Source organism: Oncorhynchus kisutch, linkage group LG5, assembly GCF_002021735.2.
Source record: "Oncorhynchus kisutch isolate 150728-3 linkage group LG5, Okis_V2, whole genome shotgun sequence".
NCBI classification, from domain to species: domain Eukaryota; kingdom Metazoa; phylum Chordata; class Actinopteri; order Salmoniformes; family Salmonidae; genus Oncorhynchus; species Oncorhynchus kisutch.
In genome coordinates, this window is record NC_034178.2 from 36590965 (window position 1) to 36615426 (window position 24462).

At 42.2% G+C, this 24462-nt stretch overlaps 1 protein-coding gene across 2 annotated transcripts in view; it reads right to left on the reverse strand.

Moving 5' to 3' along the window:
- Positions 1-7589: 7589 nt before the first annotated feature.
- The window catches only part of LOC109891003 (FYVE, RhoGEF and PH domain-containing protein 5), a 41891-nt gene continuing 25018 nt past the window's right edge, over positions 7590-24462 (reverse strand). Inside the window, exons 8-20 of one of the 2 annotated variants that reach the window (XM_031825007.1) lie at positions 18411-18501; positions 18190-18240; positions 17947-18005; positions 16620-16691; positions 16341-16409; positions 11399-11482; positions 11190-11269; positions 10917-11013; positions 10606-10743; positions 10161-10400; positions 9939-10040; positions 9387-9541; positions 7590-9293 (exon numbers count right to left, since the gene is read on the reverse strand). In XM_031825007.1, the coding sequence (XP_031680867.1) occupies positions 9257-9293; positions 9387-9541; positions 9939-10040; positions 10161-10400; positions 10606-10743; positions 10917-11013; positions 11190-11269; positions 11399-11482; positions 16341-16409; positions 16620-16691; positions 17947-18005; positions 18190-18240; positions 18411-18501 (1275 nt within the window). In that variant the 3' untranslated portion in view covers positions 7590-9256. Of the gene's footprint in view, positions 9294-9386; positions 9542-9911; positions 10041-10160; positions 10401-10605; positions 10744-10916; positions 11014-11189; positions 11270-11398; positions 11483-16340; positions 16410-16619; positions 16692-17946; positions 18006-18189; positions 18241-18410; positions 18502-24462 lie in introns of both variants that reach the window. The other variant, XM_031825006.1, reaches the window with a different exon arrangement.

The window sequence follows — 24462 nt, forward strand, 5'->3', positions numbered from 1 at the left end:
GTAAGGGCTATTTGACCAAGAAGGAGAGCGATGGAGTGCTGCATCAGATGATCTGGCCTCCACAATTACCTGACCTGAAAAGCAGTCAACAAGTGCTCAGTATATGTTGGAACTCCTTCAAGACTCTTGTAAACGCATTCCAGGTGATTCTGGTTGAGAGAATACTAAGAGTTTTCAAAGCTGTTGGCTACTTTGAAGAATCTCAAATATAATATATACACTACTGTTCAAAGGTTTGGGGTCACTTAGAAATGTCCCTGTTTTTGAAAGACAATGACGTTTTTTTGTCCATTAAAATAACATTAAATTGATCAGAAATACAGTGTAGACATTGTTAATGTTGTAAATGACTATTGTAGCTGGAAACGGCTGAATTTTAATGGAATATCTACATAGGCGTACAGGTGCCCATTATCAGCAACCATCACTCTCCTGTGTTCTAATGGCACGTTGTGTTAGGTTACTACATGATGTATTATTTTATAGTTTTGATGTCTTCACTATTATTCTACAATGTAGAAAGTAGTAAAAATAAAGAAAAACCATAGAATGAGTAGGTGTGTCCAAAGTTTTCACTGGTACTGTATGTATGTACAATCAATTGGAGATAGAGAGATTGTACATTTACCAGCACAGTACAATGCCCTTGAGGATCTAGTTTTACCACATATGTCCTTTTCACTGCTTGGAGACATGCCTCGAAGAAGACATACAGGTTTCTATTGTTGTAACAAACAGTATCAACAATGGTACCTAAGATGCAGTCATCTAAATGTCTGCCACAGGTGGCCAGTGGCACCTCATTTGGGGAGGACGGGCTCCTGGGATTTGTCTGCCCTTGAGAATCTATTTTTACCACATTTGTCCTTTTCACTGCTTGGAGACATGCCTCCAAAGAATAATATTCAGGTTGATGTTTTTTTTTGTAACAAACAGTATCAACAAGATTCAGTCCTCTAAATGTTCCAATGGATTTTTAGCCAATGTTTATATGTTGAAAATAAAACCCAGTAAAGTTCATAAATAGGCCACAGAATTCAAGGCTGCGTCTGTAACTTTCTTTCCAGGAAAACATGTTTTTGGCAGAGGTCAGACACACACACACACACACACACACACACACACACACACACACACACACACACACACACACACACACACACACACACACACACACACAGAAAATGTAGTCCCTCACTCCATAGGTTAGAGCAGGGATTTATTTGGCCCCCCGAGTTTTCTGTGCAATAAATAAATATTAGTTTTTTTTAGGGGAATTTTTATTGTTGGATATAAAAAATCAGCTCTAAGTGATCTTCATTTAAGAAATCTGTTTCCAAGTATTCCCACATGTAATAGAAAGACAGGAAGTGATCGTATACAAATGCCAGCAAGGTTTGAAAAGATTATGTTTTAGTCAAACATCTGTTTGGGCTTCTTGCGGTCAATTTGCATTCTATAAATTATTTATAATTATGTTCCGGCCCCCCGACCATCCGCTCAAGAAAGTGACGGCCCGCGGCTGAATCTAGTTGATGATCCCTGGGTTAGAGCAGCCAGAAACTGCCTTTGGAGGCTTGGTTAAACCAACCCAGTCCCACCTACATGCTCCCAGCCATCCATCTTCCTCACCCATACAAGGCAGTGAATCAAGAGTCATCATACCCCACACGCCCACCTCTCTGGCTATAAGAGACAAGAAGCTTCTAAATTTAGCCAATCTGTCCCAGCTTCTATAGGGCTATTTGTAGTCCCATTCAAAGTTTATTGGTGTCACACAGACTTGTATTTCTAATTGTGAATGCTGACACAGATTTGGTTTTTCATCAATCATATCCATAATCACCATGGTGTAGTGTTGTACTCCCAACTTTAAATAAAAGACAGAGGTTTCTAATAAGAGGTGCCAGTGGTTGAGTAATCATATTCAACCTCCTAATGCTTATGTCGTACCTATGACCGTGGCACTGCTGTGAGAGAAGAAAGTAAAGTGTGTTATTAATGTGTTTGTGTACTGTCTTGTGTAAATGGTATAGACGTAGCACATTCCCTAGACAAGGTAAGGTAATGTAAATGTTATTGTACTATTCCGCGCACACAATATATTTTAGGCTGGTTATTTTCCTAAAGTATGCATGTGTTTGACATGTACAGTGTACAGTCAACCTTAGTGTGAAATAGATGCTTGGCTTTTGTTAACCTTACTTTTGTCAGATTGTTCTCCTGTGCTGTCATCACATTCCAGTGTTAAAACAGTGGTACGTTTGACTTGTCTTCTATACCATTAATTTAGCTCTGATTATGATGTGTGGGATACCACTGCTGTGCAGTCAAAAAAATGAGGGGCTCAACAAGGGTTCTTCTAAGACCCTCAAAGTTCTTTGAAGAACCTTACATGCTGACCACATGGCTCGCGTCTCGTCCGCGAGCGTTGCAAAATAAATGTACACATACATGTTATTCAATCATTGCACCCACACCACTTGTGTACCTCTGCGACCGTCTGTGTGGCCAGGCGCTAAAATAGAAATTGGTTCTATTTGTGATGCTCAAAGCACTGCAAGTCCGGCATCCCATCTCCTCATTGGTTTTTAGGAGCATATGTGTGAAAGATGAACTTAGGTCCACTCTCCGATCGGTTGTAGTAGTGTTGTCATGTCACGTCCTGACCTTAGTTCCTTTTTTATGTCTCTATTTTAGTTTGGTCAGGGCGTGAGTTGGGGTGGGCATTCTATGTTTTGTTCTGTGTGTTAGATTTCTATGTCTTTGGCCTGGTATGGTTCCCAATCAGAGGCAGCTGTCAATCGTTGTCTCTGATTGAGAACCATACTTAGGCAGCCTGTTTTCCCACTATGGGTTGTGGGTAGTTGTTTTCTGTCTTCGTATTAGTTACCAGACCGAACTGTTTCGGGTGTTCTTTTTGTTTACGTTGTATTTTAGTGTTCAGGGCATTTGAAATAAATGACGAGCACTTACCACGCTGCATATTGATCCGATCCTTCCTACTCCTCCTCCTGAGACGAAGAGGACTGCCGTTACACTTCAATTTAAGGTAAGGTTTGTCCCTTGCATGGTCTAAGTTGATATTGTTTTATGATGATTCCATCTATCTTTTCATAGAAGTGCAAATCTTTCTAAAACAGAAAATCAACAGAGGTAAGAATATGTATGCTATAAGAATATGTTGAAGGCTAGCTGAGGCGCATGTTTTGTTAAACATCTATATAACACATTTTATGGGGATTCACAGACTTCACCTCTGATGAATATAACAGGAAACCTGTTTGATCACCATGAACAGCAAAATCATTCTGGCTATGGATACGTAAAACATGAACACATTAACATCAACACGCCAGAGGATATGCCCATTGGACTTGGGGCTCTGCTGGGAGTTTACCTCATATTAAGATGTTTTATTCTGCTTAGGGGATACATTAAAAGGGGTTCTTTGAAGAATTTATAGGTTCCCCCACAGTTTCAATTTGAAGAGCCCCTAAAGGATCCTCCAGGAATCTTTACTTTTTAGAGTGTGTGTCCTGCCCCAGACAGTGTGTAACTTTGTTTTCATATTGGCACTGGACGTTAGGGCAGGGAACACAGACGTTTCCTGCGGTTATGCCTGCTGCTGTTGTCCCTATTGTGCCAGGGCAAACATCAGGGTGAGTAATGAGAGGAAGGGATGGATGGAGGGCAAAGCAAAAACACCTAAAAAATGAGAATTGTCCTTTCATCCTGACCTCTGCTAAAGAAGCAAGCCTTTCTTTACATGTCCTTCCTCTCTTACTATTCCATCCATTCTCTCTTCTTTGTCTCCTGTCATTTTTCGCTTCCTCTTATCTCCTTCCTGCACATGTCCTAAAAGCCTGTCTTTATTCATGTGAGCTTCATCAAACCATAACATTGCTCTTAAACTGACACAGTGGCTTTCTGTACGAATAGGCTACTATTTGTGGTGTGTGTGCGAGTGTACACGTGGAGAGGAGAGTAAGATATCAGCTTCCCGTTTAAATTGGCTTACACACAAGCATGTGGTAAACCAATCCATTTTGCTCTGGCCAACACTGAGATGTTTTACACATACATGGAGACAGTGTGAGTGTCAAACATTGAAATACTTTATTGAACACTTATCACTCTCTAAAAGCAGCAAAACCTTACTTTCCTATTTTAGCCACTGACTAACTGATTTGTTTTTATCTTAAACTTTTGAAGAAATTACAAACACCTAGAGTCTTGTCCATCTGTTTGCCATGCTGTACATGCCATGCTAGCCTATACTGTAGATGACATAGATGGCCTGATTATCGAATGGACACTAGTACATTCTGATCTGAAGCACAAAATATGTTCTGTACTAAATCTGAACTAGATGTTCTATTGGTAAACACATTATCCCTTCCTGTGTACTGTACTCTCCATTTCTTACTTTGGACTTTCACAGAAATCGAACGCCCTGCTTTTAAAAAAATGACTTATTTATTTTCAAATAAACACCATGCTTCCTGATGATTAACTGATCCTGAAGCCTGGTCAGGTGTTTCCTGTCTGCAGTGTAGAGGATGGACCATCCCTGGAATGCTGACAAGGAGGAAAGGTCACACTGGAACCACTGGAGAGAGAAGCCCTTTTAATTAAAAAATGCCTCAATTAAACAACCTTTCTCTGTCTCTCTTTCTACATCCCTCCACCAGTCAATGAATCACTCTCTCCTGATTGTGGATCCAAAACTTTCCAAGGAGGGACAGAATTGTCATTGTATATCTTTAGAGCTCCACTCTCACCTTGAGGGCACTACAGAACACAGACAGACTCCATTGATCTGAGCATGCTTACAGTGACCCGTCTCTGATTCCTCTTTCCTTGGCTCCTGCAGAGAGAGAGAGAGAGAAACACTGAGAACAAGGGGAGACAGGCTTAGGTAGAGGGAGAGCACAACCCACTTGGCAACAACTGGTTGAATCAATGTTGTTTCCAAATAATTTAGACAAAAAAAATGTGATTATGTTGAATCAACGTCGAAAACTAATAGTATTAGCAAAAAGTCATCAACATAAGGGCATTTCATATTTTTATTTCTTTCACCCAACTTTTTACCTAAAAGCAAAGACATGGTGACATTTAGTTGACAACTCAACCAAATGTAAATCAAAACTAGACGTTGAACTGACGTCTGTGCCCAGTGGGAAAGGACATGATGGATTAGCGAAAAGTAGAGCAAAATGTCTTTCAGGTTCTTTAGAGGGATTTTTTTTCCCGTAGTCTCTCTCTCTGTTTCTCTCCCTCTCTTTCCTTCTCAGCACTGACTTAGTATTGGGCCACAATGACTCCGGGGATGGTGGTAACTAGAGCAACCCCATTTCCTTCTTCATCCATCCTTCACTGCTTCCTCTAATCTCACTCACTCCATCTTTCTATCTTTATCTAACATATCCAAACATACTTCATACTTCCACATTACCCCTCAACCCCTGCATCGTACATCTTCCAGTCTTCTGTCCTCTCCCATACTGTCACTTTGTCAAGTTCCCCCCATTTCTCCTCTCCTCACTGACCTTAATAAGGTTCTGTTAGTCTGTGTACTCTGGGATCAAACCCAAGCTTTGATATAGTTTCAGGGGACCTGGCTGGATCAGACAATAAAATGAAAACAAGGTCTTGTTTTGCTGGAAAGCTCTTGCCGTTGGCCTTCAGTGTTCTGTTTAACTTGTGGCCATTAATATTGCAGGCGTTGAAAAGAAGTAGGACAAAATGTTTTGTGCTGTTTCTTAACTTTAATTATTCATACCAGCTGCTGCATTCCTTTCCCTGGTCTGCTGGTCGGTTGGGGCTCAGTGGAACTCTTTGATATGGCTAATTAGCTTATCTTATTTGTGTCATATTACCATCAGTTCAGTCCTAGCAGGGAAGCAGGGTAGGCACAAAGACAGTATGGGATGAATGCACCTGTAGAGATAGAACCTGTAGACTTGTAGACTTGAGGTAGAGTCCGTATCATAAACCCTTCACAGTTACTGTTCTCAAGACTCAACACAAAAACCCATGCACTTAGAATACTGCTCCCAAATGTCATCACACGGCTATACTGTAAACATACATAAAAATGAATCAGGAAACCCCACGTGCTTTAGATTAGGCAGCATAGTTACACAGGAACAACAACCACAGGAGCCCAGAGACACACCTGTTTAGGTACATACCTGAGATATGAGTGTGTCAAAGGCTGATGACATGCCAATGCCTACTGCAGCCATACCAGTAATATCGATCATCACCTCATAACATCATATAATACAACAATCACAATGAAAAGAAGAGGCTGGAATCCTTCAATGTGTATCATGCGTATCGTCATCAGCTTTAACCCATGTTATGTGGAGAGGGGAATTGAAGTAAAAGGCATCACATCGTGTATGTTTCTGATGTGTGTGTCTGAGGTTCTCTTAACTGTATTGCATAGTCTTCAAAAGGGGAGAGCACACACAGAAACAATATGGTCCAATACTTATTCATTTGTATACTTTACATAGTGTAGGGGGGATAAGATAAGTGTAAATATGTAATTTCTTTGATGTACATACCATCAAAGAAAAGGCCACCCAATAGAACAATATAAAGTGATGCAGGTAGCCTATAGGCAAAGCGTGTTGGTCCAGTAACTGAAAGGTTGCTGGTTTGAATCCCTGAGCCGACTAGGTGAAAAATCTGTCGATGTGCCCTTTGAGCAAGGCACTTAACCCTAATTGCTTCTGTAAGTCGCACTGGATAGGAGTGTCTGCGAAAATAATAAAACATTTATAAAAATGTTGGTTATGATAAGTTAAAACAGGTATTCTAATCTCAGTAAAGCAGGATACTTAAAAATAAAGTAAGTAGAATAAACAAATCAACAAAGCAATACCATTGGTCAAGCCTGTTACAAAAATGAAAACAGTCTCTCGTTTATAGTCCAATGGAATCTAGCACTAACTTCGTACGAATCATCCTGATCTCGCATGTTTACATTCTGTTTAGCTTCATCATTTTCCTCATAGCGTTCTCCTCTTACAGGCGCCCCTGCATTTTGACTGTGTATAGCTGTAGACTCATCCGTAAGACTTTGATAGTTAAACAAGTGACCTTCCAAGGCGAGATGTTTTCTTCTTGATAGTTCCATTTTTAAATGTTTGGTAGCTTAGTCTGAGGCTATATCTCTAGGACTAGACCGGGCTCAAGCTTCAACAGTATCGCTAAACCACCACTTGATCGACAAATACACCTGCACGACTTTTTAGCATTATACGGGTATCAGCCCCAGGCTCAAAGTTCGAGAGAAACAGAGGGCCATGATCTGCACGGGTATCAATTTGTTTATGATGAGTTTGTCTGTTTGTGAAATGACCTTCACTATGATGTTCACCTGGAAATAACCCACTGACCATTTCGCTAAACCCGCAATAACATCTGCTAAATATGTGTATGCGACCAATAACATTTGATTTGATTCACATACTCCTAGTAACTGTGCCATATCAACTGCACCATCATTGTTTCTGATGAAATGTACATTCCGTCTCTGCTGGTCTTTATGGAAGCACGGAAAAAGCAACTTTTTCTGATGAGTTTATTTATTGTAATTGTTTAACTGTATACTGTACATCAACATTTAAATGGTGCTATATGCAATGCCATGTTAGAGGTACAATCTCATAATACTATTGGTATAACCCATAATCCCAGGTGTGAAGACCAAACGTATCGACCGAGTGTAGATACATGTACTCATGATGTGCAGGACTGGTTGCATTTTTGACTAGAATAAAACGTAGTCTGACAAGTCTGACAGGGATAGTCTGTTAATATCTGATGTTCTCAAAGAAGGAGAATTAGAAAAGAGAGGGAAAAAAGAGTGACATCATCAGCATCAAAGAAAAGCGCTCAGTTGATGCTAAAACTGATATTTATTGATTTGTTTAACCATTTACTTTTCAGCCGTTCCCATAAAGACTATCATTTGATATATGCACATTTGTTTATCCAAAACACATGGCATGGCATTCAAATGGAAACGGTTGGCACTTCAAAAATGTAACCACCCTTTCAGAAAAGGTTCAGAAACTGTACATTCAGCTATGAAATATACTTCAAGATGATCTTTTGTTGAATAATACTAAAACTGTCTGTAACATTTCACATTCTGGCATTGTTATTACACACCTGTGGTGTAAAACAAGTATGTTCACAGAGAGTACATTGGACAAGATATGATGATTAAAATGGCTTTCGCTTGTAACATCATACAATAACATTGCTGTACAAATACTTATTATACCTCACTTCAAAATGTGTGAATTGAATATTACACTGTATTTGAAATACGATGCGTCTCTTACAGTACATAAACGTCTCCATACAATACCAAAGTTGTTAATACTGCCCGACAAATGCAAAACGCAGTAACTATGAATTCTGATCAAAAATGGCCAGGTATATTATCTGATTAATGTGTTATTTCCTTTCCTGACACAAGAACAAGCCAGTTGATCAGAATATATCATGGAATATCTGAAATTGCAGTCTGTCTCGATATCATTTTTTTTTTGCATTTCAGAAAAATGAGGTAGTTACTGCGTTTTGCCATGGTAGGGCAGCATTTTGATTTGGTATTGTTTGTACAGCGGTGTGCACTATCCAAAACAGAACCCATACAAAGTTGTTCCATGTACAAGTTCATGTTAGACAAAGAGTGTCAGAAAAGACAAGTGTGTGAATGTGCACTGGCACTGAAGGCTGTCAATCAAACATTTTGATACACATTGTCTAGGAGTTTTACAGTTGTGGCATGTTGTGACATGCAGTTGTGGTCTTTTGACACAGGGACCTGTGTGTGTTTGAGCTGGCTCTATGTATTTCCTCGGAAGATTTGTGTTCAAAGAAAGTCAAACACTTTAATTATGCTCCCAAACATTTAATGGGTCTAGCAACCAACGTTTCGTCCTTCTTCAGGGTCCTGTTCGCCACTGCTGACCCAAACAAAGTCATGCACCGAGTTTGGAACTGACCCAGTCTGAGTATACACTGTACTCGACTGAGAGGTTTTTCACCTTAAAGAGGCTCACTCTTGGATGTTTTCCCCACACATAGTCTGCATGCATGCCCTTCTGCCTGTAGATGGCAGCCTTGTCAAGGATGGTTTTTGCGCAGAAGACACCAGGAAAGAGAGAGTGGGTCGATAGGCGATGCACAGGCAGCGTTGGTCTGTGCAGACAGGCAGGTGTTATAACACTGTGGCCTCCTCCATGGCATTGACCCACCTGCAAAACAAAAGTGAATAACATGAACACGGTAGATGTGTATGTGTGTCTGCCTGTGTGTGTGTGTGTGTGTGTGTGTGTGTGTAGCCTGACCTGCGGGCAGTGTGCTGATCGTCTGCTCTAAAGGTGTAGTATAGTGTCTTCTTGTGGTAGAGCTGAAACATGTTGGAGCTCTCCTCTCCCTCCGGCCTCTCTGTCAGCTTCACTGTGAAACTCTGCAGGGGCAGAATCTCAGATGCCATCTTGTCCTGTGTTGAGAGTGAGGTAGGGACATTTATAAAGGACAAGTCACATACTCAGCTGTATATACCAATTAGGTTTTTACAGATTTTTGAGAAACAAGGAAACTAACACACACTTGTATTTGTGATGTAAGTTAACAACACTGCTCATTATAAATGGTAGCTACAAAGCTTGTAAAAATAAACATACAATAAACAGTACAAATAAAGAGAGAGCACAGAATTTCTCCATATCAGGAGAGACTTTGTAGAAGCTTTTAAAAGAGTCCAGAATAATATGGGCATATTGTGAGTATATTGAGGGTGCGTGCTCACGTGTGTGTACGTATGTGTGTGTGTGTTTGGGGCTGGTGTGGGAGACTCTGTGCCCCCTCACCTCACGTGCTGTGAAGGTGTAGAGCACCTTGTCTTTGAGGAGGAACCACAGCCTCTTCCACTTCCTCTTGCTCTTCTTACGCCGCTGCAGGCTGCCACTCATGGCCGAGCCCTCAGCCCCCAACACCACCTGCAACATAGGTTAGAGGTCAACATCAGGAAGTTAGTAGGGCATACCACAGAATATTGCATCAGAGCAGAACTACATAACTACACTGATAAAGGTCAAAGGTGATGAGGTATTGCAGACCTGGTTGAGAGAAGAGGTGCTCTTCCTGCTCCTCCACAGGCTTGGGGGCTGGAAGCTCTGGAACACAGCTGAGAGGGGCCGAGTGGCCCGGTGGGTGCAGGGGCTGGAGTTACCACACGCCCCTGAGATACTGACACCTCTCTTCCTGAGCTCAGCGTAGCAGTGGTCACACACTTTGGCCACCCTGTCTTTGAGGTACTTCAGAGGATACTTGTTCCTGGAGCAGGCACGACACACCACCTGGGTGTAGAGAGAGAGAGAACAGGTGTGAAGGTGGAACGAGAGGACCTCTGATTTAAGGAGTGTTGGAGATCAAGAAGTCAAGATATTAAAAGAGTCTGCCAGGATCATGTAAAACAGTGGGTTGGGGTCAGTATGAGTGAGAGTCTCCTATGACAGCAGTATGATTGACAGGCTCCTACAGTAAGGCCCGTGTGTGTCTCACCTTCCCGCAGGCATTGCAGTGGTGGCGTCTCAGGGTCATGCTGAAGTCGGAGGTACAGTTCATACACATCATCACATGAGTCACGGGCACCAGCACTGGAGCTGCCTCCCCCAGGGCCATCCACAGCTTCTCACGTGCCTGCATGGGGAAACAATGTTGCAGCAACGTTAAAACAACATTACAAACCAATACATCAACTTTACAACAGCATAACAACAATGTTACAACAACGTTAACAACGTTAAATTGGTTACAAGTGAGCTTTAATGGTATGTCCCGTCCTGAGTGTCATTCAGTGGTGAACTCATTACCTCACTGCAGAGGCCACCGAAAGTACACAGGCCTGCAGCATGATCTGCTATGGCCCGACTCAGCGTGTGGAACCAGTCCTCCCTCTCACCACAGGAACTAGGGACACAGAAACAGGTATGTGTTCAGGCTGTACACATAATTAGACATATACATGTGTACATACAGTATACATGCAGTATATGTATATATAAGTACATATATTATATACTGTATGTAACCAACGGACAAGACTGAGACAAAGCCCCAGACAGGTGTCCTCTGCTCTGACTTACCTGGCTGACAGGGTGATGCTGACGTCATTCACCTCGATCCTCAGGGCATTGAGCACGTTGTCTATGACGGGTATACTGACCTGGGAGAACAGTACACACAGCACAGCAGTCAGCACACAGACAGACAGAAAGACATGGTGACACAGCCATAGGTCAGGGGTGAGGTCAGATCAGGGACAGTCATCTCAGTAGGAGGGGGTGGGACTCACCTTCATCCCAGACAGATAGAGAGTGTTCTTCAGCCGGTATTTACCATCCTGCTGAGGATAGGTGTACAGCATCACATCATTCATCTGGTGTAGACAGAAACAGAGGGACAGAGGTATGATTACTATCATGTGTGCAAACACAGCCTGACTGCCAGCCTGAAATGTACGGCTACATTCCGATACTCTACCCTTCTCCTGAAGTGTGTGCTCGTATACTTTCCCTAATGGATTTAAAAGTAATGTGAGAAATACTCCCTCCAGCCATGCTTGCATCCAATCCAATGCTTTTAAATGCATGGGGGGAGTGAACAAGAACACACTTCTGGAGATTGGATACACAACCCTTATCTCGTTCAACGGGAATTTGCCATAGGGGGCACTATAAACTTGAAGACGCCCTCCAGTGATTTTTGAAAATGTCCTGTTGAAAAGTGATATCCCAAGTATATAGTAAAGCACACACACTAAAGGGTAAATATATATGTTTTGAGCAAAATAATATTTTTTTCGACACAACTGCAAACTTCAAAGAGTGAGGCATTCAAGGAGTTGGTCTGATGGTCAAATGTGATGTAATTGATCTCCCGACTTGCTTGAGGAGCAATAGAGAACAAAAGAGGAAGACCCCACCCCACCACCTGTGTCATGTCATGTCATACCTGGACCACCTATTGAGATGTGCCTTTTGTTTAGTAAATCAGGTGTTCAATGAGGTGAAAAGAAGACTGGAGGAGGACTTTAGAGCAATTAATGTGGAACCTCCTTGGTCGCAATTATTTTTTTGGGGGCGGGGGGGGATTTCCTTTCATATTATTCACACATTCAAATGTTAACGCCTCAAACCACACATTCCCATGTCACACACAACAAAGGCTATATGATAAAAAGGCACCAACGTTTATTTGCTTATTACACCCAACGTACTGTAATCCTCAGAACATACTACAGCCTATTGTGTTGGAGGGCCTTATTTAGAGTGGGACAAAAGCAGTGACATCATTATTCACACATTTTGTGTGCTCTAAACATCCGCGGCCCATAAGGCAGCATCCAGGAATTCTCCACCGGTCCCTTCCAGCTCCCAGCTGCTCTGAGAAACTGCCTGGTCTGGGTGTAGGCCCTGGAACCAGCCACCACTACAACAACAAAACAAGCTCAAAAGGGACAAAACAGCATGTGACCCTCTAGTCCTGACTGTGGTGCCAGGAAAATACCTCTCCCTAAACGTCAACATAACTCAGGAGCTGATCGTGGATTTCAGGAGACAGTAGAGTGAGTACACCCCCATCCACATCGACGGGACCGCAGTGGAGAAGGTGAAAAGCTTTACATTCCTTGGAGTACACATCACTGACAATCTGAAATGGTCCACCCACACAGACATTGTGGTGAAGAAGGCGCAACAGCCTCAGGAGGCTGACGAAATTTGGCTTGGCACCTAATACCCTCACAAACTTTTCCAGATGCACAATTGAGAGCATCCTGTCAGGCTGTATCCCCGCCTGGTACGACAACTGTACCGCCCGCAAACGCAGAGCTCTCCAGAGGGTGGTGCTGTCTGCCCAATGCATCACCGGGGGCACACTGCCTGCCCTCCAGGACACCTACAGAGATGTGTACATCCTAGAAACATCCTAGAATTTTAATCATGCATTAGATGCTCAACTACTGCAAATTCACTTTCCTAACACGTTTCTCTTCCTCTCTTCTGCTTCAAGTACTTCACCTGTTTCTTCCCTTCTGTGACAGTCCCTCTCTCTTCTCACTCCTCCCCTAATCCTTTCCTTCACTCGTGGCTCTCTCCTCTCTAAAACCTTCCTCTGGTTGCCATGACAGTGACGTTCCTCTGGTTAGCATTACAGTGACTTTCCTCTGGTTAGCATGACAGTGACTTTCATCTGGTTAGCATGACAGTGACATTTCTTTAGTTGCCATGACAGTGACATTCCTTTAGTTGCCATGACAGTGGCATTCCTTTGGTTGCCATGACAGTGCCTTAATGGCTGTTGAGCGCTGCTCCTCAGTGTCACTAAGTGAGTGATGGCTTTCATCATCTCTGTTTGGACTCGCTGGCCCATACATTACACCTGCTGCCCCTCTCCAGCCATCTACTCCAGAGGAGCTACCCAGTTACTCACACACATCAGTCTCTCAACCATCACTCTAGGACCAAAAGGCTCCTTAACAGCTTCTACCCCAAGCCATAAGACTGCTGAACAATTAATCAAATGGCCACCTGGACTATTTACATTGACACCGCTGCTACTAGCTGTTTATGATCTATGCATAGTCACTTCCCCCATACCTACATGCACAAATGACCTCAACTAACCTGTACCCCCGCACATTGACTCTGTACCGGTACCACCTGTATATAGTCTCGTTAATGTTCTTTTATTGTGTTACTTTTTTATATATATTTTTAAACTTTAGTTTCTTAACTCTATTTCTTGAACTCCATTGTCGGTTGAAGGTCTACAACTGTTGTATTCGACGCATGTGACAAATAAACATGGATTTGATTTGATATACAACCCATTTGGGAGACACAGGGAGAGAGAGACATGAAGACAATAAGAAAGTGGTAGGAAAAGGAAGCAGAGAAAGAGAATGGCTCCTCAGAGAATGGCTCCCAGCTAGCACATAACGTTCTGAGAACCATATGTTTCTTAGAGCTCGGTGAGAGCGTGGTTGCCCTATGGTTATTTTGCATACAACTTTCCCACAATGTTCTGAGAATGGTGGAGGACAGTTGCTTGGCATTAGAACATTCTCAGCACATTTAAGGAACTTGACAAAATAATTTTATTTTCTTGGAATTTCATTACTTCAACATAATGTTTCCTAAAAGTTCAAACATGGTTACATTGAATGACATTTCTGGTAATGTTCTAGGAATGTTCTCCAACTAGTTTCACATTGGGAATGTTCTCAAAAAGAGAACTTTAAGAAACAATGTTCTTCTGTGGGAATTTCAATACTTCAGCATTATGTTATTATGTTACCTACAGGTTTCCTTATGGTTCTATTTAAATGTATATTTTCAGAATATTCAGAAAATGTTCAAAAACAACGTTCTTCTGTGGGAATTTCAGTACTTCAGCATTATGTTTCCTACATGTTTCCTCATGGTTCTATTTAAAGTCATGCTCTCAAATTGTTCCAAGAAACATACGGCGTTGTTCCCACAACCAATGTGAAACTAAAAACATACGTTCCCACTACTTCCAAGGAACCAACTGTGCTATTTGTTTTAGTTCAATATAACGTACATACTAGTAAATGTCACAATAGTATATGATACCCTTTTCTTCTTTCTACCATTTACTTCCCTTAGACTTTGTTTTATGTCACTCCCCCCAGTCTACAGAGTGTCTGGTCTTTGTAGCCCTGTCAGTCCCCTCACTGCACAGGAAGCCAGCATCCAGTGACCCACACCAAACATCCTGTGAGGAAGCAGGGCCCTCGAAAACAAGCCCTGAGAGAGGGAGGCACCTGGCTGGGTATGGTGGGGCTAGGGTTGTCAATTTCTGGGAACGTTCAACAAATTCCCTGGTTATCTCAAAATCTCGGTTGGAGGATTCCCGGAATCAGGAGGGAATAAGCAGGAAATCCGGAATCCTCCAACTGTTATTTTGGGAAAACCAGGGAATTTATTTTGTGTTCCTGGAATTTTGCAACCCTAGGTGTGGCCCTGTGGCCTTGTCCTCCTTCCTCTGCCTGCTTCTACATTCTGCCTCCCTCTGTCTCCTCCCTTTGCCTCTCTGCCTCACCCTGTTTTTATTTTTTTTTATTTCACCTTTATTTAACCAGCTAGGCAAGTTGAGAACAAGTTCCCATTTACAATTGCGACCTGGCCAAGATAAAGCAAAGCAGTTCGACACATACAACAACACAGAGTTACACATGGAAAAAAAAGTCAATAATACAGTAGAAAAATAAGTCTATATACAATGTGAGCAAATGAGGTGAGATAAGGGAAGTAAAGTAAAAAAAAAGGCCATGGTGGCGAAGTAAATACAATATAGCAAGTAAAACACTGGAATGGTAGATTTGCAGTGGAAGAATGTGCAAAGTAGAGATAGAAATAGTGGGGTGCAAAGGAGCAAAATAAATAAATACAGTAGGGGGAGAGGTAGTTGTTTGGGCTAGATTATAGATGGGCTATGTACAGGTGCAGTAATCTGTGAGCTGCTTTGACAGCTGGTGCTTAAATCTAGTGAGGGAGATAAGTGTTTCCAGTTTCAGATATTTTTGTAGTTCGTTCCAGTCATTGGCAGCAGAGAACTAGAAGGAGAGGCGGCCAAAGGAAGAATTGGTTTTGGGGGTGACCAGAGAGATATACCTGCTGGAGCATGTGCTACAGGTAAGGGGGGACTTTACCTAGCAGGGTCTTGTAGATGACCTGGAGCCAGTGGGTTTGGCGACGAGTATGAAGCGAGGGCCAGCCAACGAGAGCGTACAGGTCACAGTGGTGGGTAGTATATGGGGCTTTGGTGACAAAACGGATGGCACTGTGATAGACTGCATCCAATTTATTGAGTAGGGTATTGTAGGCTATTTTTTTAATTACATCGCCGAAGTCGAGGATCGGTAGGATGGTCAGTTTTACAAGGGTATGTTTGGCAGCATGAGTGAAGGATGCTTTGTTGCGAAATAGGAAGTCAATTCTAGATTTAACTTTGGATTGGAGATCTTTGATGTGAGTCTGGAAGAAAAGTTTACAGTTTAACCAGACACCTAGGTATTTGTAGTTGTCCACATCAGAACCTGTCTCCCTCTACATCTGATTGCCTTTACCAGCCACAACAGTATCCAGAAAACTTGGATGAGACCCCACCCTTACATGATCCGAATGACCACCATGTGTGATTCTGAAATATTAGTGAGAGTTTTAATGGCACATGAAGAGGATAGTGGTTAGTAGACCGGTAATAGTTACCAGAAATAGGTGTCTGGGCTGTCTGCTTTTCCTGGAAACTTTCATTAGAGTGCCTTCCTTCACAAACATCTGCAAACACACAGAAATAGAGAACATGTTAGCAAGAGGACTGCCTGTACTGCACTAGCAGTGGGCTTTTAGATCCCGTGTCGGATTTCTAGGCGGCCACGGTCTGAGATTGCTATTATTCACTGTTTATGTTATGTGTGTTGAACAGAGTAACACTGTTCAGAGAGAGAGAGAGAGAGAGTGAAAGAGAGAGAGGCAGACTGATCTCACCCTTCCTGGCTTGAGTAGATCTCTCTTGCCTCTGACACTGTACTCAATGTGAACCAGCCGCAACAAATTCTCCTGTGTGTCAGAGAGACAGAGAGAGAGAGAGAGGGACAAGAGAGGAGAGTGAGATAAGGAGGAATTTTCCTGTGAGAGATGGGTAAAGAGAGGAACTGTCCTTGTGAATGAGAGTGAGGGCAGTGGAAAGGGATGTGCTGCTGGAAACTGAATAGGAGTGGAAGAGATAGTGTGTGTGTGTGTGTGTGTGTGTGTGTGTGTGTGTGTGTGTGTGTGTGTGTGTGTGTGTGTGTGTGTGTGTGTGTGTGTGTGTGTGTGTGTGTGTGACACGCGTACACTGTAAATGGGTTACTGTGAATTTGACAGTATAGCTTACAGGCAGCTCGGTGGCAAATAAAATTCAGTATTTTATATTACAGTAATATAAAAATGGTATCAAAGAATGTACCGTATAGACACACAGTACAATACCAAACAATATACTGTATTATACTGTAAAAAAGCAAATGCTACCGTAATTGGAATTAATGGATAAATTCATTAAATTAATTGAGGCATTTGTATTTCACAGTATTTTTCTGTAATTACAAGGGATTGGTGCAAGCAGGTTGGATGCTAGGTAAAGTGTTTTCACATTACAGCATATTAATGAATAATTGGTGGCACTTCTAGAGGCCTTAACAAAGGCTTCCAAACTGTCAATGACTACAGACCAAAACAGATAGGGCAAAATGTTCAACCATTTATGGCTTAAGGCTTTCTGCCTTAAGGGGATCTTATGAGGATCTGTGTGGCTGTTTGAGAGACAGGGGTTATATGATCTATCTTAGGATGATCTGTGTGGTTGTTTGAGAGACAGGGGATATATGATCTATCTTAGGATGATCTGTGTGAGGCTGTGAGAGACAGGGGATATATGATCTATCCTAGGAGGATCTGCGTGAGGGTGTGTGTGTGCTCTACAATGTAAGTAATGTCCTTACTCATACTGCACCCTTTGTTACGAAGCACCTGGGATCTTTGATGATATCATCTTTCCTCGCCCTCACATTAATCAATAGGCAACAGAGCCCAGTGAGAGCAGAGAGACAGGCCTCTCCAAGATGACTGACGCGATTTCACTCACAATAGTGTTGCCATCCGGAACCAAGAAGGATTTACACAGGGAAAATGTGAGCTGTCTCCACACTTTCAAGTTCACACTCCAAGTTTGTACATTCTGTACATGCATACCTCTAGCAAACACTTGCATGAGCACATGTACACAGTCGTCTGAAATAAATAGAGAAACACCCATACAGACACACCGATTTACCCCTTGCTTGAGGTTTTCATTAGCCTGGTCTGCCACCTCTGAAACGATGACTAAGGCAGCTGGAACAGAGGGAGAGACAGAAAGGGTTAATGTCCATTAATATGCAGGGAGTAAACAACTAACCTATGATATTGTATCTATGTGTGTGTGTGTGTGTGTGTGTGTGTGTGTGTGTGTGTGTGTGTCTGACCTCTGGCAAAAACATGTTTTTGGCAATTCTTAAAAAGCAGAGAATGACCATACCTTGTGTATCCTCATATTCTTTCGAATCAGGGGAGAGGTTGTTTAAGTAATCTACAAAACATAATGGCACAAACAAACAAATTATTCAAAAACAGAAGTGGATGAATAATGTGCAGAATGCCACATAACACTATTCAAGGTCGAGAGCCAAGATGGGGTACATAAATGTAAGTTAGTATTACAATTTTGCAATAGTACATTATGAGGTGTGTGTCAAATACCTGTGAGCAGCATGCGGTACTGGAGGACTCTCACAATGACCTGCAGCAGCTGGTGCTTCAATTGGACCTGAGCTCCATCTGGACCTTGCTTCTGCACACATAAACACATTGCCAGGTTAACACACACCTGCATGCATGACTGTGGAACATACACACACGCACAGACATGAACACGTAACCTCGCACACGCAAATAAATAATACAATGCACAACACTACTCTCAACTTGGGTAACCGCTGTTAAAATGATGCAATCAAAGCTATAGATGACAGAAGGATGAATGAGATAATCTTGACAGAATGTTTGACCACCAACCTGACCACTCCAAATCTCCTCACCACACAACCCTGTACTGTCTCTATTCTTCTGCCCTATGGAATCCCTTCAAAGGAGAGAATAAGCGAGATATCTAAAACAAATCTTTCAGAAGCTAATTGTGTCTGACGGACATGTATTCCCAGTCCCAGAGAGGGTCTATAATACAAAGGGCCCAGAGCAGATCCACACATCACCATTGACTGAGAAGTCTCCTAACCCAATAGAGCCCCGTTCCTCATTAGAGACGAAGAGATAACCCCCCCACGGGACTGAGACAACCATCTCTTCATTTACACTGCGTGACTGTGGAACACACACACACACACACGCCCGCAAACATACACACATACACACACTCACATGTAAGCACACACACACGTAGGATGCACGCACACACATGCAAACGCGCAAACAGGCACGCAAGGACACACACACAGACACATGCAAGCACACCCACAAATGTACGGACACACACACACACACACACACACACACTGGGCTGGCGAGACAATATTGCTGGCCCTACAAAGGGGAGGATTAATAGCCACCACACACCAACCTTGGTCTTCATTATGAGAGATGGAGCATAGCAGAACGGAGTAAAAATAGAGCAACGATTTGGAACCAGGATTCTAGTGTCAAACCCCCACCTCTAATCAGCTAATCCACCTCCCTAAATTCTCTTTCTCTCTTTGTCTCTGTTTCAATCCCCTTTTCTCTTACTCCATTCCCTCCCCCTATGGGAAAACCACATGATTTCACATGTGGAAATGTCACATGATTTCACATGTGGAAATGTCACATGATTTCACGTGGAAATGTCACATGATTTCACATGTGGAAATGTCACATGTGAAATTATGTGGTTTTGGAACCGTTCTCATGTAATGATATTTCACATGACGATTTTCACATGTGATCACATAACCTTTCACATTACATTGTGCATGTTTATACGTATATACACAGTAACTATTATTTAACACGTCTCACGATCTGAACACACATAGATGACAGAAGGATTAATGAGATAATCTTGACATAACGTTTGACCACCAACCTGACCACTCCAAATCTCTTCACCACACAAACCCTGTACTGTCTCTATTCTTCTGCCCTATGGAATCCCTTCAAATGAGAATCTTCCTGCTATGCCACCATGTCTATGTCAATAACTGATTTCACTTGGGTTCCAACACGTTGGACTTCAAAGTAAATCATATTGAAAAGCCAGCACTAGGTGATAATATCAAACGTAATCACATTGATCACATAAAGACGTTTACACTATTTTAGCAGAGCAGCGTGACACTATTTATTACTTCCCTTACAAAAAAACACATGCGAAATGTGTAGTTTCACATGGGTAATAGCTGTTTTCACATGTTGAGCTGAAATGTTCACATGTAAAAACAAAATAGACAGATGTGAGGTCAGCTGTTCACATGTATTACATTTAGAGTTCACCTGCACCACCTTTTCACATGAGGGACAATAACATATTTTCATCTCACATGTAAATTGCAGAATCACATGTGAATTTGCAGTTTCACATGTGAAAAACTTTCACAGGTGAAAATCTAATTTGCACTATCACGTGAAAAACATTCACATGTGAAAATGTAATTTTCACTTTCAAATGTGAAAAATATTAACATGTGAATATCTAACTCTCACATGTGGAATTGCATTTTGCACATCTAAAATACATTCACATGTAAAAATTGGACTTGCAGTTTTGTATGTGAAAAATGCATAATGTTGTCATGTGTAGTTTCATGGTATCATATGTTGAAATTTTGCAACCCCATGTTGTCACATTTATTTCACATGAGATGATTTGTATTTGTATTTATTAAGGATCCCCATTAGCTGCTGCAAAGCTAATCGAATTTAGTGTGTTCCCTCAGGCCACTACTCCACTATCACATATGTGACCCGTTTCAGAAAACTAGGCGCATGTCGTGGGTCACTACTTCACAGGAGAACCTTTGAACGTAAACTTTTTTTAAAAATCAGATAATGGGTGGGCTGGACATGCCAAGAGATGAGTTTGGATTGGTCTGCCATATAGCATGCTTCTTCTGTCTGTTTGAGCTGGTCAGTCTGTCTAGGTAATCCTGTCTAACACAGTTTTAAAAAAAATGTATTGTGTAGTAAAACTGCATAAGTGTTGCTCTCCACTTTCTGCAGGACCGAGTTTTGAAATCAGTGGAATTCGAGAATGTTGGAGATGGAGAATACACCTGTCTCCGAATTACATCTTCAAACTAAGGGCAACCATGGCATCCAACAGGAGATGCGTCCATCGATGTATATGTGTAAGATAGTCTAGTTAGCTACATTTTCAGATATTACATGCTTCTAATTTTGACAGAAAGTGGTTTCATTTCAAGTTAATGTGTACTGTTGGCTAGCTAGCTAATGTTAGCTGGCTGGCTCGCTAGCTAACGTTATGTGTATGTTCTTATTATTCGTATCTCAGAGCCATTTGCTTGGCTAGCTATAGCCCAATGTCAGCTAGCTAACATTGAACCGGGTTGGTTAGCTTCCTGCAGATACATGCAGGGTAGTAATGTCGTGAGATGGGATTATGTTTCATTGTTTACCTAGCTAGCTACATGTCTTAACAAAAGACTCCACTATGCAAGTAACCATTTTGGGTGCGTTCGTAAATTCAGTCTGGCTATCTTCTCCGATTTCAGAGCACTCTCGTCTGAGTGTGCCAGAGCACAGAATAAATTATGAATTTCCGAACGCTCAACACCAGTTGAATATGGCCCGTGTCACTAAACGTTGGTAAAAAAGCGTAATTACCCAGCTAGCAATGAGGAATCGGCCCAGAAGCGGCACTCTTCTGGGGGGGGCAGAACTGATTGAATTGGCCTGGAATCGGGTGTCGGACTCGGCCCGGAATCAAAATGAATGACTGCCCAGAATGGGCCCAAGTACATTGGGCCGTTTCCATCTACCAGAATTCAGCCACTTTGCCGGCATCTTACCAGAATCCCCCCAGAAGCGTCCCTATGCAAATGTAAATAAATGTATACAAAATTACCCAATTTAGTGACTTAAAATATTACTATTATACATTTTATACATACAAATGCTTCCCATTTTGTCTCAGAGGAAACACCATACACCTGGTGACCGTGTCAGCGTGCATGCGCCTAGCCCGCCACAGGAGTCACTACAGCGCGATGGGACAATGACATCCCAGCTGGCCAAACCTTCCCCTAACTCGGACGACACAGGGCCAATTGTGCATCCCCTCATGGGTTTCCCGGTCAACACGGATCTCGAACCAGCAATTGTAGAAACGCAGTTTGCACTGCAACGCAGTGTCTTAGACCACTGCGCCACTCGGGAAGTTCCAGACACAATTTTTTTTTATGCTTGCACAAAGTATCAAAATACTAAAATACTACACAGGACTCTGAAAGAATTTCATTTAAATGTTAATTGTATTCTTTTAAATCACAGAAACAATGAGAAAATATGGAAAAATAAATAATTAAATGTTAATTATATAAAGCAGCCCGTGTAATCATCTGCCAGAGCGTAGCCACAATCGGCCCGAGCACCAAGTAATACATTTGGGCCAGATAACTCACACCGGAATCGGCACAAGCTCAATCTCTGCATCCTAGCCACAAGTAATACTGCCAAAGGCACATGACGTCGGCCGAGTCTGACTCTCAGCCGAGTATGACTCTCAGCCGAGTGCCTCGACTCTCAGCCGGAATCGGTCCAGATCCACTGTGCTAGCTGTGTAAATTGTTACCAGCACCACAATTACAGTCACCAACGCCCTGAAAAACACGAAAATAGCCTAACCAGCTCTGCCAGGGCGAGTAAAATGGTCAGAGTAGGGTGTTCTCTCATTTGTGTCTGGAAGTATCTAGCAAGCTAGCCAATGTTAGCTAGTTAGCTTGGGTGCTTAACTGCCATTGTGAGGTCAGAACGTTCAGATCAACTCTACTCATTGGCCAGAGCGTCCAGTGTGCACTCTGGACGGTCTGAGAGCGAAACGCTCAGAATATATGAATGGACAATCTGACAGCACAGTTGCAGTCACCAACGCTCTGGATAACATAACAGCCTAACCAGCTCCGCTAGGGTGAGTAACGTTCTCTCATTTGTATCTGGAATTCACTAGCAAGTTAGCTTGGGTGCCTGACTGCTGTTGTTTGTACAGAACGCTCGGATCAACCCTTTAAAGAGATGGGTGGGGCTAAAGCTAAAGAGGGTGGGAACGATGCTGAATGGGTGTAGACAAAGAAGGGCTCTCCAATAGTAGTACCAAAACATTTAAAGGCCATTTTCTCAAAAGGGAGTTTACAAGTTAATTAACTTTCAAAGCAGAATTACTTTCCCATTGTTCCTCAAATGTAGTGTATGATATACAATTTCGTAGCTCCGAGTCTCTACTTTTATCCAATGTAAAAAATACAATTTTGAATTTTGCTACATAAGACCGATTTGAGCCGGTCGGTCACATATTTACAATACAACATCCACATGTACGTGTGTTTAGAGTGCGTGTTTTTTTCTTTTCATGTTCATGTGTGTCTGTGCCTGTGTGTGTCTATTCACATCCTTTTTCATCTGTTTTCTTTTTATCCGATTCTGCTGCTTGCATAAGTTACCTTATGTGAAAATGAGTTCCATGTAGCCATGGCTCTATATAGTACTGTGCACCTCCCATAGTCTGTTCTTGACTTGGGGATTGTGAAGAGACTTTGGTGACATGTCTTGTGGGGTATGCATGGGTATCTGAGCTGTGTGCTCGTAGTTTAAACAGACACCTTGGTGCATTCAGCACGTCAACACTTCTTACAAAAACAAGTAGTGATGAAATCCATCTCTCCTCCACTTTGAGCCATGAGAGACTTACTTGCATGTTATTAATGTTAGCTCTCTGTGTACATTCAAGGGCCAGCCATGCTGCCCTGTTCTGAGCCAATTGTAATTGTCCAAGGTCCCTCTTTGTGGCACCTGACCACACGACTGAACAGTAGTCCAGGTGCGACAAAACTAGAGCCTGTAGGGCCTGCCATGTTCATAGTGTTGTTTAAAATGCAGAGTGCTTTATTATGGACAGACCTCTCCCCATCTTTACTACTGTTGTATCAACATGTTTTCACCACAATTCAGGGTTACTCCAAGCAGTTTAGTCTCCTGAACTTGCTCAATTTCCACATTATTTACTACACGATTCAGTCGATGTTTAGGGTTTAGTGAAGGATTTGTCCCAAATACAATGCTCTTAGTTTTTGAAATATTTAGGACTAATTTATTCTTTGCCACCCATTCTGAAACTAACTGCAGCTCTTTGTTAAGTGTTGCAATGATTTCACTCACTGTAGTAGTTGACGTGTATAGTATTGAGTCATCCGCATACATAGCCACACTGGTTTTACTCAAGGCCAGTGGCATGTCATTAGTAAAGATTGAAAAAAGTAAGGGGCCTAGACAGCTGCCCTGGGGAATTCTGGATTCTATCTGGATTATGTTGGATACTCTTTCACTAAAGAACACCCTCTGTGATATGCTAGACATGTAACTCATGCTTTCACATGTGCTCAAATGTTATCACGTGTAGTTTCATGTTATCACATGTTGCTTTTATATGATGTCATGTTATCATAAGATCACATGTGAAAGTCATGTGTTTTTCCATAAGGGTCTCTCTAAAGGCACCTTACATTAGCTCTGTGTGGTTTCCTCTCTC